Source organism: Tetrao urogallus (genome assembly GCF_951394365.1).
Source record: "Tetrao urogallus genome assembly, chromosome: 25".
Taxonomy (NCBI): domain Eukaryota; kingdom Metazoa; phylum Chordata; class Aves; order Galliformes; family Phasianidae; genus Tetrao; species Tetrao urogallus.
The window spans coordinates 1,612,410-1,625,464 of record NC_136838.1 but is presented as its reverse complement, the minus strand read 5'-3'; the positions used below and the strand labels follow the sequence as shown (position 1 = coordinate 1,625,464).

The following is a 13,055-nucleotide window of genomic DNA, read 5'->3' as shown; positions in this document are numbered from 1 at the left end:
AAGAAGGAAGGAAGGAAGGAAGGAAGGAAGGAAGGAAGGAAGGAAGGAAGGAAGGAAGGAAGGAAGGAAGGAAGGAAGGAAGGAAGGAAGGAAGGAAGGAAGGAAGGAAGGAAGGAAGGAAGGAAGGAAGGAAGGAAGGAAGGAAGGAAGGAAGGAAGGAAGGAAGGAAGGAAGGAAGGAAGAAGGAAGGAAGGAAGGAAGGAAGGAAGGAAGGAAGGAAGGAAGGAAGGAAGGAAGGAAGGAAGGAAGGAAGGATGGAGAGGTGAAGGTGGGATGGATGGATGAATAGGTGAAAACATGGAAGAGCAGTGGATAGACAGACAGACAGATAGGAAGATGGGTGGGTGGATGGACAGACGGATGGACGGGTGTAGGGCCCAGGCAGCCCAGTGCCACCTCTCTCCCTCTGCCCATCACACATCCAAGCAGTGCCTGCACCACACCCATGTGCTGTCAGTGCTCTTATCAGCAAAGCCTTATCACAGGCAGCTCCGCTTTGCCCCCTCCTTCCCTTGGAGGCTATTCAGGTCCAGGGGGTTGGTGGCCCCCCTGGGTGACGCACGGGCTGTGCAGGGGCTCCTCCAGTGAGAAGCGCCCATGGGGTGCGCGTGGAGCCTGGGGATGGGCGCCCTGTCCAGTGTGAGGGGGGTCTGTGCCCCCTCCTGCAGCACAGTGGGGCTCGGGGGCGCTTTGTCCCCACCAAACCCGTCTTGGGGGCACCCACGGAGCACCGCCCCATCGACACCCACACCTGGGTCCAAGTATCTGAGCCCCCATCCGAGTCCACGTGTCTGCCTCATGTCCTCGTGTCTGCCCCATTCCCAGGTGCGTTCCCGTGCGAAGGTCGGGGTCCCCAAGGGCACAGCGTGGATTTATTGGGGTGCGGCGCGATAGCAGCCCTGAGATGCACACACAGAGACGGTGGGGATGGGGACGGAGGGCCAGCAGTGGGTGCAGCCCCTGTGCCGCTAGAAAAACCACTTCTTGTGGGGATCCACGAAGGAGATGGAGCTGCGTGGGGCGGCGCAGAGCAGCGGCGATGGGGCCTCCATGCCCGGCAGCGCCCCAACACCTTCACCCTGAGCCCCATCCTCCGCCTCGGGCGTGCTCCCCTCACCCATCACTGCCTTCTCCTCCGCTTTGGGTCCGAATGCCCAATCTGTGGGGATAGAGCTCGGTCACCAATGTGTGCGCCCCCATCGCCACCCCATGCCGTGCAGGTGGGTGCCCAGTACAGAGTGCTGCGCGCAGAGACGCTCATCCTGCACCCATCTGGGGGCACAGAGCAGCCCCTTTGGCCACCCTATTCCCGCTGCCCCACTTCCCAGACGGGTTCGGAGACCCCCACCTGCATCCCCCTCCCGTTGCTCACCGGCAAAGTCGTGCACCAGGTCCTTGATGAGGTGCCCCACGATGGCGTACGCCACCACCAGCACCAGGGAGATGGCCATCAGCAGGTAGAGCGCGTAGCGGGGCAGGCGGATGCTGTCCAGGGCCGGGGGTTTGTACTCCACATACAGCACCCCGTCCTCCTCAGGGGGGACTGCAGCAGGTGTCGTGGCACAGGGACCCCAGGGTGGGCCATCGCTGGCTGCCGCTGCGTGGGGGGACGCAGGGGACAAGCGGCATCGGGGTCCTCGTGTCCCCACTGTCCCTGCACTGGGAGATGGATGGCACCGAGGGCAGAGCGCCCGTGGGAAGGAGCTTAGCGTGGTAATCCGGGCACCGCGGGGGGGGGGCTGAGCACGGAGGGGCAGATGGAGATGCCCCGGGATGCCCAAAATCCACACCTGGGGCAGTGCTGCAGGGGATGGGCGTCCCTGCACGAGGGGGAACGGGCCGCAGGGAATCCCCGTAAAGGAGGAGTGGGGCAGGGCGGGCTCGCTCCCCCCGCCGCTGCCTAAATCCCCGCATTCTGGCCCCGAACGCTTGGAGCAGATGGTGTGAAACACGCTGCAGTGCTCAGAGCCGCTCAAAACAGGGCTGCGGGTCGGGGGGAGGGGGGCAAGAAGCAGCCGCAGAACCTCTGGAACAACCCAAAACCTTCCCCCCCCCCTCCGCAGGGCCGGAGGTGCGAGGCTCAGCGCCTCCTCAACATCCCGGCTCTGCTGCGCCCACGCCAGATCCCAGCCACAAAAATGCCAGATTGGTTCCAACTCGGACTTAAAAAGCGTTTGAAGGAGCTGAGGGTTGGGGTTTTTTTGTTGATTTTTTTTTTTTTTTTTTTTTTTTTTCGCAGGAGGAATGAGGAGGAGAGGCAAAAAATTTGGCACCTCTCCTGCTCGGTCAGCACGATGCAAAAATGGGAGGGTTGGAAGCAGAGAGCAAGGGTTGGAGCTGTGCGATAACCGGGGGCAAACACGGCAGCAATCGCTGCTCAGCACTCCTATCTTTGTGCTGATAAGGAGCCCATTGCCTCGCAACGGGGAGGCAGCGCATCTGCGTCCCACGTCCCACATCTCTGCCCCGTCCCCTGCATCGTGGGGTGCAGTGGTACCCAGAGCCCAGCAGTGCAGTGTGGGGTGAAGCTGGCAAGGTGGGAAGCTGCGCAATGGCACACGTTGGGTGACCCAAAGTTACGTCCCCACAAAGCACCCCCATGGGGTTCTGGGTTGGTTGGAGCAGAGTGGGAAACGCTGGGGGTCCCCACTGCCCTCTCCCACCCCCTCTCTCCCCCCAGGGACAATACAGAGTGGAACAGCAGCTTTACGGGCTAAGAGGATCGAGCGGAGTGACTCACAGAGACTTTGGTCAAGGGGAAAGCACCGTCAGCAGGATGCACTGCGGCACTGCAGGGACGGCTCAGCCGCGGGCTGCGGGGTTGCTCCCTGCCCACACCGCGTCTCCCTCCCTGTGGATGCAGACCGAGGGAACCCCAGCCACGGCCGGACCCCCCCAGCCACGCAGCTGCCGCTTTATTTCCTCCCAGCCCCACACGTGCCCCACGGATCTGGGTGCTGGAGCTGGCGGCAGCTGGCAGAGGCAGCCATCCAGCTCTGGTTAAACACAGGGGAAGTCCAGGCAGGCTCTGCCTCACCCTGCGAGCCTTCATCACAGCTCCATTCCCCGCAGAAAGAAAAACCGCAGCCAAATCTCCCGAGCCGTGCCACGAAGCCAACCCCATCCCAGGGCAAAGGCTGCCGTGAGACAGAGCCAGCCTGCCCCAACAGGAGAGGCCAAACCCACAGAGATCCTCCAGCAGCTGCAGAGATGAAGAGGAAGCCGGCTCTGCACCAGCACCGTGGGCGATTTCGAGGCATCGCACAGCTCCAACCCACCGGAGCCGCTGCCTGCAGCCCCCCCGACCCCTCCAGCAGAGTTGAGGTGGGGGAAGCTCGCTCCGAGGTGCGGCGATGGGCTCCGACACGCAGCACCAGCCACCCACTCCAAGCCCTGAGCCAGGCTGCGGGCGGGGAACGGCGCAGATCCAGGAAACGGGGAGCAAGTAGCAGCTCAGCCTGGGTTTGATGCAGAAGGCGGCTGTAATTGTGCCAGGGAGCAAACCCAGTTCCACCTCTGCCACAGATCCGCGCTGACGGAGGCGAGCAGGGAAAGCGCGCCCGGGGGAAGGAGGGCAGGAGGCCCAGCTGGGCTCAGGCCTGCAGCCTGCAGAGCCCATCAGCATACTGGAACTGGGGGCCGTTCTCGTACTCGTACATGTCCAGAGCCACCTCGCAGCTCTCCCGCACCACCCGCTCCTCGTCCTGGGCGAAGGCACGCAGGGTCTCCAGGCAGGAGGGCCGTGCGATGGAGCCCAGCGCCTCGGCGCACTCATGCCTCACCATGGGGTTCTCAGTACGGCTGCACAGCGCAGCTGTCAGCTGTGGGACGCAGGCTTCATCCTGCATCTGGCCCAGCACGTAGCCGATCTCATGGCGGAAGAGAGCGCTGCCAGCGCGGAGCCCTGAGGGAGGAGGTGAGAGTGAGTCCCCCAGACGTGAGCTGAGCCCCAGCTCCAAACGCTGTGGGGCAGAGGAAGCCAGAAGGCAGACAGTGGGCGCTGACTTTCCCCAGATGCGTGGGGCTTTGGGGGAAGGGGATGCAGCCTCGTGCCACCTCCTGCCCCCACGTGCCCCACTGCTAACTGCCTCACAGCCCTCCTGTGCTGCTGTGGGACAGGGAAGCCACGGCAGAGTTTCCAAACCCTTGGCTCACACTGATGCTGGAGTGCACCGTCGGCTTCCCTGGGGCTGCAGAAGGTAACCAGCAGGGTCATGGACTCTGCTCTGCCCCTTTCTCTTCCAGGGCACATGCACGCCCTCCTCCAGAATGACTCCCAAAGCTCAGAGTGAGGCTGGATGTCCTCAACCCCTCCAGGATGGGGAAGCAGTTCCCCAGTCCCAGGAAACACCAGCACAACCTGGCAAACCCCAGAGACAGTGAGGAGAGGGGGGCTGTGAGACAGCAGAGAGCACCGGGCGCTCCGCGAGCAGAGCGACAGGCAGCTCTAGAAGCAGCAGTGCAAGCAGCCACGCAGCTCTGGATTTGGGAAATCCAATTGTGGATTAACATGCGCAGATCTACAGCGAGCAGACAGCCCCAGGCCAGCCCTTACCATCAGCCAGCGCCAGCACAGCATCACGGCCCCCCAGGTTCCGCAGGGCAAACATGGCCCGGTAGCGGTCGAACAGCGGGCGCGACTCGTCCAGGAGCGCTGCGTGCAGTGCGGCCACATCTGTCTCCTCAGCGGGGGAGCAGGATCCACCGAGTGGTAGGGGCTGCTGCCCGGCTCCTCCCCGTGCTCCTGCAGCCACTCCAGCCTCCTGACGGCCAGCTGACATGTCTCTGCCACCTGTGGGAACGGGGACACAGTGTGGAGGCACTGCGCAGGGCTGGGAGCAAGCACAGAGCTCCTCTGAGCAGCAGGGCTGCGTGGCTGTGACAGCAACGGCGGCTCCAGTCCCTTGTGTCACCCTGTAGTCCCCAGTGTCACCCTCCCATGCCAACAGTGCTGACCCCATGGCACTGCCATCCTCACAGCCTCACCTCCACCACGGGATCCTCCGAGTAGTGCTTCAGGATGTCCAGCACCTCAGGATCCCCAATGGCACCCAGGGCCTCACCTGAGGAAAGGAGATGTCAGCAGGTGGGGGTGTTTCAGGCTGTCCGCCCTCCCTCACATTGACCGGTGTGAGAAACCCAGGAGAGCCTCAGGGATGCAGCTGTGCCCCAACACCCCAAAATCATAGAATCCTAGAATGGCCTGGCTTGAAAAGGCCCACAGTGATCATCAGTTCCAACCCCCTGCTGTGTGCAGGGTCCCAACCAGCAGCCCAGGCTGCCCAGAGCCACATCCAGCCTGGCCTTGAATGTCTGCAGGGATGGGGCATCCACAGCCTCCCTAGGCAAAATCACAAGGTTGGAAAAGACCTCTAAGGTCATGAACTCCACCTGACATCCCACCCCCACCATGTCCACTAACTAACATCCCCTGGTCAAGGCCTCTCATCCTACCACTGGGATAGGATTACCCAGGAGCAGAGGCTGAGCCTCCTTCACCACAACCTCCCTTCACAGAGTTGGAGAGAGCCACGAGGCCCCTTGAGCCTCCCCTTCTCCACACTGACCCACCCCATTCCCTCAGCACCAGACCCCTCACGGCCCCATTGCCCTTCTCTGGACACACTCCAGTGGCTCAACGTCTTTCTTGTAGTGAGGAACACAACGCTGAGCGCAGCACTGAGCCTCACAGAGCTGAGTACAGCGGGACGATCACCTCCTGCTCCCTCTGGCCACATTATTGCTGACACAACCAAGATGCCATCGGCCTTCTTGGCCACTCGGGCACACTGCCATGTTCTCCTCCCCAAAAACCACCACCATGGCAACGGCCAGTGGGGAGACGAGGCCTGGCCAACCGGTTGGGCCAGGGGATGTGGCAACCTGCTCTCGGTGCACGGCGCACCAACACGTGGTGTCCTGCAGGGCCATACCTGCCTCATGCCGGACCATGGGCTCCTGCCGGCTGTCCTGCAGCACGCCGAGCAGCGCGGGGATGGCGGCACGGTCACGCATCTGGCCCAGGCAGAAAGCCAGCTCGTGTTTCAGCAGCGCCGAGCTGTCGGCAAAGCCCCGCACGATGCAGTCGATGGCCGCGGGGCCGCCCAGGTTGCGGAGGGTGAAGAGGGCGCGGAAGCGGGCGGGAAGCGGCTGGGCAGCATCCAGCAGCGTGCGGCCGATGGCGGCCACCTCCTCCTCGGTCACCATGTCGGGAGCTCGGGGTCACGGCTCTCTGCTCACGTTCCTGTGTAAAAAAAGGATCCGAGGCGTCCGAGTGAGGCCCGCACGGCGATGGGCCTGGAGAGTAGGCCCGGCCGCGTGACCGTGGGGCTCGGACCCACGGGGCGGGGGTGGAAGCGGAGCCGGCCGGGTGAGATCCCCGAGAGGGACCGGGACCTTAACCGGGCCGGAACCGGGGCGAAGAGGCCCGTAACGAGCCGGGCCTTAAACCGCGCCGGACCCGGAACCGCCCGGACCCGTACTCACCACGCGCAGCCATGATGGTCCCCACGTGACCACCCCGGAAGTTCCTTCAACCGCTCTTCCGGTTGAGAGATGGGACGGCCGCCAGCGGAAGTGGGAGCGGAGGGGGAACGAGGCCAGAGCTGCGCATGCGCAGTGGCATTGGGGCAGGCGCGGGGCGGTGGGAGGCCCGGTGCTCTGCAGCGCTGCTCCGCGGGCTCTGGGTGCCCCGCGCCCCCCCATAGATGCTGTGGATCCCCAGGGCTGCCCCGTGAGCCTCCCCATGGCTTCTAGGCTGCCCCACGCCCCCTCTTGCAATGATTCCCTATGACATCCCCATAGCCTCCCACTGCCCTCGTTGGCGGTTCCCTCACCCCAGTTGTGCCCCGCAGCCCAAACACAGAATTACAAGTCACCGTTTTCCCTCCCGTGCCTGGACTGTGCGCTCAGCCAAGGGCATTTCTGAGCCCACCCAGGCCTCAGCCCCACAGGCACCCAGCAGTACGTGCATTCCTGGGTATGAAAGGAATCATACTGCGCTCCGCACATGTGGGTGTTTCCCAACCTGCTGCTGCTAACGGATGTGAAAGTGCTCTCGGTTGTGCTTTCCCACCCACCCCTCTCCTAGGCATGCTGATCTTCCATCACTGGTGTGAGATGGCCCGAGGCTGGCGGTGCTGAGCCCCTTGCAGGGAGCTTTGCAGCTCTTCTCCCACGCTCCCAGCTTGAAGGTCCCACCTCCTGGCTACGCACCATCACATTTTGGCTGCGAAATGCACCGATGTGTGAAAACGGGACAGGCTGCAAACAGACCCCATCCAATGCTGACAGCCGGCGAGCAGATCTCAGCATGGCGGGTGCCAGGAGGGAGAAGATTTGGGGCTGCAGCCAACTCGGGGATGTGGCAGCCACCCCACTGCCCCCCGAGCCCGGATCCATCCCCGTGGGAAGGCTGGCGCAGCCAGGCATGCCTGAGCTGCTCCCCCGCCCACCGCCTGGAACAAAGTGCTGAGGAAGGTGTCTGTGCCCAGCCCTGCCTTGGCACAGTGAAGCAGTATGCCACGGGGCTCAGCCACCACTGCGTGATTTCTCAGCCGATAGCAGCAGAGCTGCGTGCTTCCCTGCACGGTGGCACAGTGGGATAGGGCTCAGACCCCCAGCACAACATTTTAGTCCTGCAGAGCTGGGTTTGCAGGTGCAGTTCCATTCCCAGCTGGTGCCAGCCCACAGCAAGTCACTGCTCTGCTTCCTCCTCCCCTCCCACGTCTGCACGCGTTTGCGCAACGGCTGTTGTGCTTTGGCGCTCTGCCTCCTCACTTCCAGCCCTTCTGAGTCCTGCCAACACCAGGGCTGCAGCCATACCCTTGCGACGGGATGACCTGACAACCCTCTCCCCGGCCAAACCATGACCCTGCTTTATTCACACAGTACAGAGCACATCACTACATTGGTCAAATCCCAGCAGAGAGAGCCCAGGTGTGAGATACATCCCTCTGCCTGCAGCCGAGAGGCAAAAACCAACATGAACCGAAGGGCTGACACCGACCCACAGGGCCCGAGGAGGAGCACGGCGTGTTCCCCCTGCAGCCGTCAGCCCTCCCCACAGTTCTCAAAGTACTGGCACATCAGTTCACGCACTTGCTCAGCCCGGCCGTCCTCCATGGCAGCGGGTGCAGGCTGGCAAGGCTTGGGCAGCTCGGTGGGCTCGGTGCCCTCCAGCCACTCCTCGTTGAATGGGTTGTCATGCGCCTCGCAGACGTTGTGCAGAATGCAGCAGGCCAGGACGAGGGTGGGCAGCAGCTCCAGGCTGCAGTCATCACACTTGAGGAGGATCTGCCAGCGGGCCTTCAGGCGCAGGAAGGCGTTCTCGATCACGCTGTGCGCCCGCTTGAGGCGATAATTGAACTGCAGCTGGCGCTGGGTGAGGCTCTCATCCTCCTGGTAGGGCTTGAGGATCCAGTCCTGCAAGGGGTAAGTGGCGTCACCCAGCAGCACGTACTTCTGTGCCTTGCCCATGAAGTCCTTGGGCGGGTTGGGGCAGAGCCGGCCCTCCTTGGCCAGCACCCAGAGGCTGGAGCTCTCCAGCACCGCGCTGTTCTCCATGCTGCCGGGAAAAGCGGTGGAGACGTCCCAGAACTGGCCCAGCCCATCCACGGTGGCCTGGGTGAGGATGGAGTGCCAGCCCTGCCCGTTGCAGTAATCGGCGCTCAGGCGCAGCGGGGGGTTGATGGGGATGTGCAGGCTGTCCAGGGCTCCGATGCAGTGCGGGAAGCCCCAGCGGGTGCGGAAGATGCGCACCATGTTCTCCAGCTCCTTCTCATCGGGCAGACGGAGGTAGAGGGGTTTCAGCAGCAGGACCACGGCGTAGCTCACCTCCCGCACGCACGTCTGCACGGTGGAAGGCCCGACGCCGAAGAGCGGGCTGAGAGTCTGGTACTCCACATTGGTGGCCAAGTGCCACAGGGCCACAGCCACCCGCTTCTCCAGGGGCAGCGTGGGGTGGAAGTGGGAGCTGTGCGGGGCCAGCCCCGGCCGCAGGCGGTTGCAGATGTAGAAGAAAGTCTCCCGGGACATGCGGAACTTCTCCAGCCAGTCCTGGGGGCCGAATTCCTTCAGGACCACCCGTTCCCACCAGTCTGCGCCCCGCAGGCTGGGCCAGGCGCGGGGATAGAAGTAGCAGCTGGTTCTCCTCCGGCGAGCGATCAGGAGCTGCGGGGAGACCATGGGGCTGTGAGACAGCTGCTCCATAACCCTAATTCCCCTTCAGCCCACATTATTTTGCCCTCTGAGGACAAAGCAAGCTCAAGCACCACAGGATGAAGGGATGCCCAATGGCCCTGGGCTCCAGGAGCTGCTGCAGGGGGATCAAACCTTTGCATTCCTGTGAAGCCCCAGGAACCTGTCCTTTGTGCCCCTCCTGTCCCCATCCCTTGAGTTCCTCTGTCCCGTATCTTTCCTGTTCTCCATCCTTTCTGTTCCCAGTCTTTCACCCTTTATCCCACTGCGTCCCTGTCCCCCACATTTCTGTGATCTCTGCATCTTTTACAACCCCTCTCCCTCACATTCCTACATCCTCTGCTTCCTCTGTACTTTGTGCCCTGCCTTTTGTGTCCAGGCTCTCATTCGCATGTCCTTCAGGTTCCCGGTCCTTTTTTGTCCCCCTGGTCCCTACCCTTGGTGTCCCTGTGTCCCCTCTGTGTCCTTCCTGTCCCCCGTTCTTTGTGTCCATTATTTGTGTCCCCCACACCCCATCTTATATCTCCCTATGTCCTCAGGTCCTCCATCAGTCACATCCCATTTTTTGTGCCCCCATGTCCTTTGTATCCCCTCTGCAACCGCTGCCCCTCATGCTCAAAACCCCCCTCTTCTGCATCCCCCCCATCATTTGTGTCCCCATCCCCACTATTTGTGTCCCTGTGACCCATTTACCTTCTGTCCCTTATCCTTCTGATCACTCACCCTTTATGCCCCCCATGCCCCCTCCTTTACATCACTGTACCCCCTGCCCCTCATTGACTGTATCCCATTTTTTGTGTCCTCTGCATCCCTTCATGCCCAGCCTCACATTCCCCATTTCACCATCTGTCCTTTGTGTCCCTGTGACCTCTGCGTCCTTCACATCCCCACGCTTCGTCTGTGCCCCCTCACCTCCCACTGTCTCTCCATGCCCCATTTTCCATCACCTCCGTGTCCCCACACCTCTACATCCCCAGCCCTTCGTGCTCATCCTTACAGCCCCATTCCCCAACCCCCGTCCTTTGTGTCCCTGTGACCTCCACCCCTCCCCACCTCCCCGTCCCCATTTCCGCCCCTCACCGTCATCAGCCGTTTCTGCCGCTGGCTGTAATAATGCCGGATCCACGCCCGCCGCTGCGGCCCATCCCAACGCCCGGCCATGGCCCTCCTCCGCCCTCCCGCCCGCCTCGCCAAAGCACACAGCAGCACCAGCAGCCGCTCCCGCATTTTCAAATCAAGAGCCTGGGCCGCCCTGGAAGTGATTCGGCCGCAAGGTCACGGCGGGGCGGCGCCGCCTCGGCCCGGCCTGGAGGAGAGCGGGTACGGCGCAGGTCGGGCTGCGGGCCGGCAGAGGGGGGGGACGATGGGGCTTCCCTCACTCGCTCCGTGTCATTTGGTTTTATTTTAAGGGAATGATCGAGGCTGTCTTTAGCTTCCGTTTATTAGTGCTCGTTGTAAACGCAGCCCGGCGAAAGAACAATGAGTAACGGGACGGGGCGGGCGCGCTCCCCGCCGAGGCCCCGCGGATCGGAGCAGGCCGCGCCGTTGTCATAACAACGCCCGCTGGTACTTCCTGTATTTATTCGAATAGGCGGACGGGCCTCCCGTCGTGCCCCGCGCGGAGGGGCGGGACTTCCGGCCGGCAGCGGCCGCCATATTGCGGGAGCGCTGGGGCCGGCACTGGTGACGGGCGGAGGCGGAGCGGGACCGGACCTGGTGGGCAGGTAGGCGGGTGGGGACTGCCGGCCGGGCCTGGGGCTGCCTTCGCGGTTCTGGGGAGCTGGGTCCAAGCGGGTGGGACCCCAAGGCTGACCGGCTGGCCGTTTCCCCGGAGATGTGGGCCCTGGCGGGGCGGGCTGTGGAGGGGCCGGGCCTGGCGGGGCGGAGTCGGGCCGGGCGGGGCTGCCCCGCGTCGTGCCCCGCGTCGTGCCCCGCGCTCTGAGGGCCCTCGGGCCTTGTAACAAGCTGTGCCCTTCCTCTGTGGCCCAAACGTGGCGGGATGAGGCCGAGCTTCAGTGGGAGAGCTGAGAAATCATCTTGTGGCTCCTCTGCTGCCACAGAGCTGCGTGGGGCTGCAGACCGTTGGCGGTTTGAGCCTCTGCCTGCAGAACTCTGCTCTCTCCTCACCGTGCTCATCGGGTAACGGGCAGCGCATCTGTCCCCTGGTGTGCTGTCAGCATCTGTCTGAGCTGCCCAAGGTGCATCCCTCGTGTAGCTGCCCTCTGCTGCCTTGTTGGGAAGGCTTGGCCAGTCCTGGAAAGCAGCTCTGCTGCTGTGAGGCAGCTTCCTCAATTGTATCACGGTGGTGAATGGTAGCTGAGCTTGTGGTGTGCGCTCTGGTGAGAGAGCGAGGAAGCAGGGACAGAAACTGTGGTCAGGAGCTGCGTGTGTACGTGCAGCAAAAGCTGGGGCTGTGCTGCTGGTCCTCTGACAGCTTTTAGTGGTCTGAAGGAACTGAGCAATGCTTTGTGCCCTCTGTTATTATTTTTTAATGACTTGATGCTTTCCGAAAGGGAAATAGTTTATACGTTGGGTGAATTACAGGGTTGAGGTCTTAAAAGCATCTCCTGTGTGTGGGAAGAGGGGGAGGCAGCTGTCAGAGCAGAGTCATCCATCAGAGATGCCATGGGCTTTATTGCTCAGATGGATTTCCTGTGATTTATAGCTCTCCTGAAGGCATAGTGCTCATTTTCTTGTGAAGTGCTCACTCTTATTGAGTTAGGGTGTTTAATGGTGGTGCCTGGTGTTCTGTGCCCAAGGTTTTCTGTTCCCCTGCTGGCAACAACACTTCATAATAAAGACTGATCTTTTTTATTACCATTATTTCATGCAGAAGCAGAATATTCTGGGGCTGTCGACTGAAGTCACTGCATTTTCTGAATCCTTTGGTCCTGTTTTAGTGAATTAACCAGGGGGCAGTGCTGCATTTCCAGTAGCTTAGAAGCACTTTGAATTGCGTGTCTTCAGTGGGGCTCATGGACAGAGTTGCTGGTAAATTTTTAATCTTGGCTTTTAGAGCAGTGACTCACAATAAGGCTTTCGGTAAAGCAGAGCTTTTATCTGGAGCTGGGTGCTCTTAACAGCTGTTTATAACTTTGTTGTGAGGCATAAGGGGAGATAAGCAGGTGAATGCGCTTCGCAAGGTTTTGTTTTCATTTAGAAATGAAACCGAATGACCGGAGTTAGGAGCTGTGGGGGAAAACAAGCTGCAGGCTGCCTGTGGGTTATAAGTGCCGCACATGGGAGGTTACGGGGCCTTGAGGAGGCACAGTGCTTTCCCTCCGTTCCCAGGGTGTGACAGCAGGGCAGAGCACACAAACTGCTTTAAAAAAGCCCTGAAGGGTTCTGTGAAGTGCTGCGAATGAACGCGGGGAGCTTGCTGTCTTGCTTCCTCCAGTTCTGTTGTCTCGGACGCTTGGCGTGGATGAACTCCATCCTCAGTGCAGCACTTGATCCCCAAATCCTCGGAGGCGCTGCCAGCAGCTCGGCTGGGAGGTGAATGCAGGGCTGTGGTGGCACAGAGGAGCCGTGTGAGTTTTGGTCACGGATCGGGCGATGGCCTCCAGGCCGTTGGCATTTTGGGAGAGGGGGCATCTGAAGGCAGAGCCCTGCAGCGTTGATGCGTGTCCTTGTGCGACCAGCAGAGCCAGCTCCTGTACAGCACGCAGCACCACACAGGGGATGTTTCCTTCCCCTCTGCCTGTGCACAGGGCAGGAGCTGCTTCCTTGCATGTGCAGCAGCAGAGGGAGGTGACAGAACCTGGTGGGTGCTGGGCCAAACCTGATCCATACTGCAGCCCTCGGCGCTTCATCGAGCCGGGAAAGGAAGAGCTGCACAAACGCTCTCAACACACCTT

At 61.7% G+C, this 13,055-nt stretch overlaps 2 protein-coding genes across 2 annotated transcripts; both read right to left on the bottom strand.

Annotated features, from left to right (window-relative positions):
* Positions 1-3,463: 3,463 nt before the first annotated feature.
* On the bottom strand, positions 3,464-6,207 carry DOHH (deoxyhypusine hydroxylase; the record flags this gene model as incomplete). The annotated part of the gene is given in 5 exon segments (XM_079546639.1): positions 3,464-3,904; positions 4,556-4,687; positions 4,690-4,792; positions 4,987-5,063; positions 5,934-6,207. Coding segments are annotated over 5 exon segments (897 nt in total). The 3' UTR covers positions 3,464-3,593.
* A 1,845-nt stretch (positions 6,208-8,052) lies between these two features.
* On the bottom strand, positions 8,053-10,359 carry LOC306955441 (uncharacterized protein; the record flags this gene model as incomplete). The annotated part of the gene is made up of 2 exons (XM_079546736.1): positions 8,053-9,171; positions 10,279-10,359. 2 exons carry the CDS (start codon positions 10,357-10,359, stop codon positions 8,053-8,055), a joined length of 1,200 nt encoding a protein of 399 aa, XP_079402862.1.
* Positions 10,360-13,055: the final 2,696 nt, after the last annotated feature.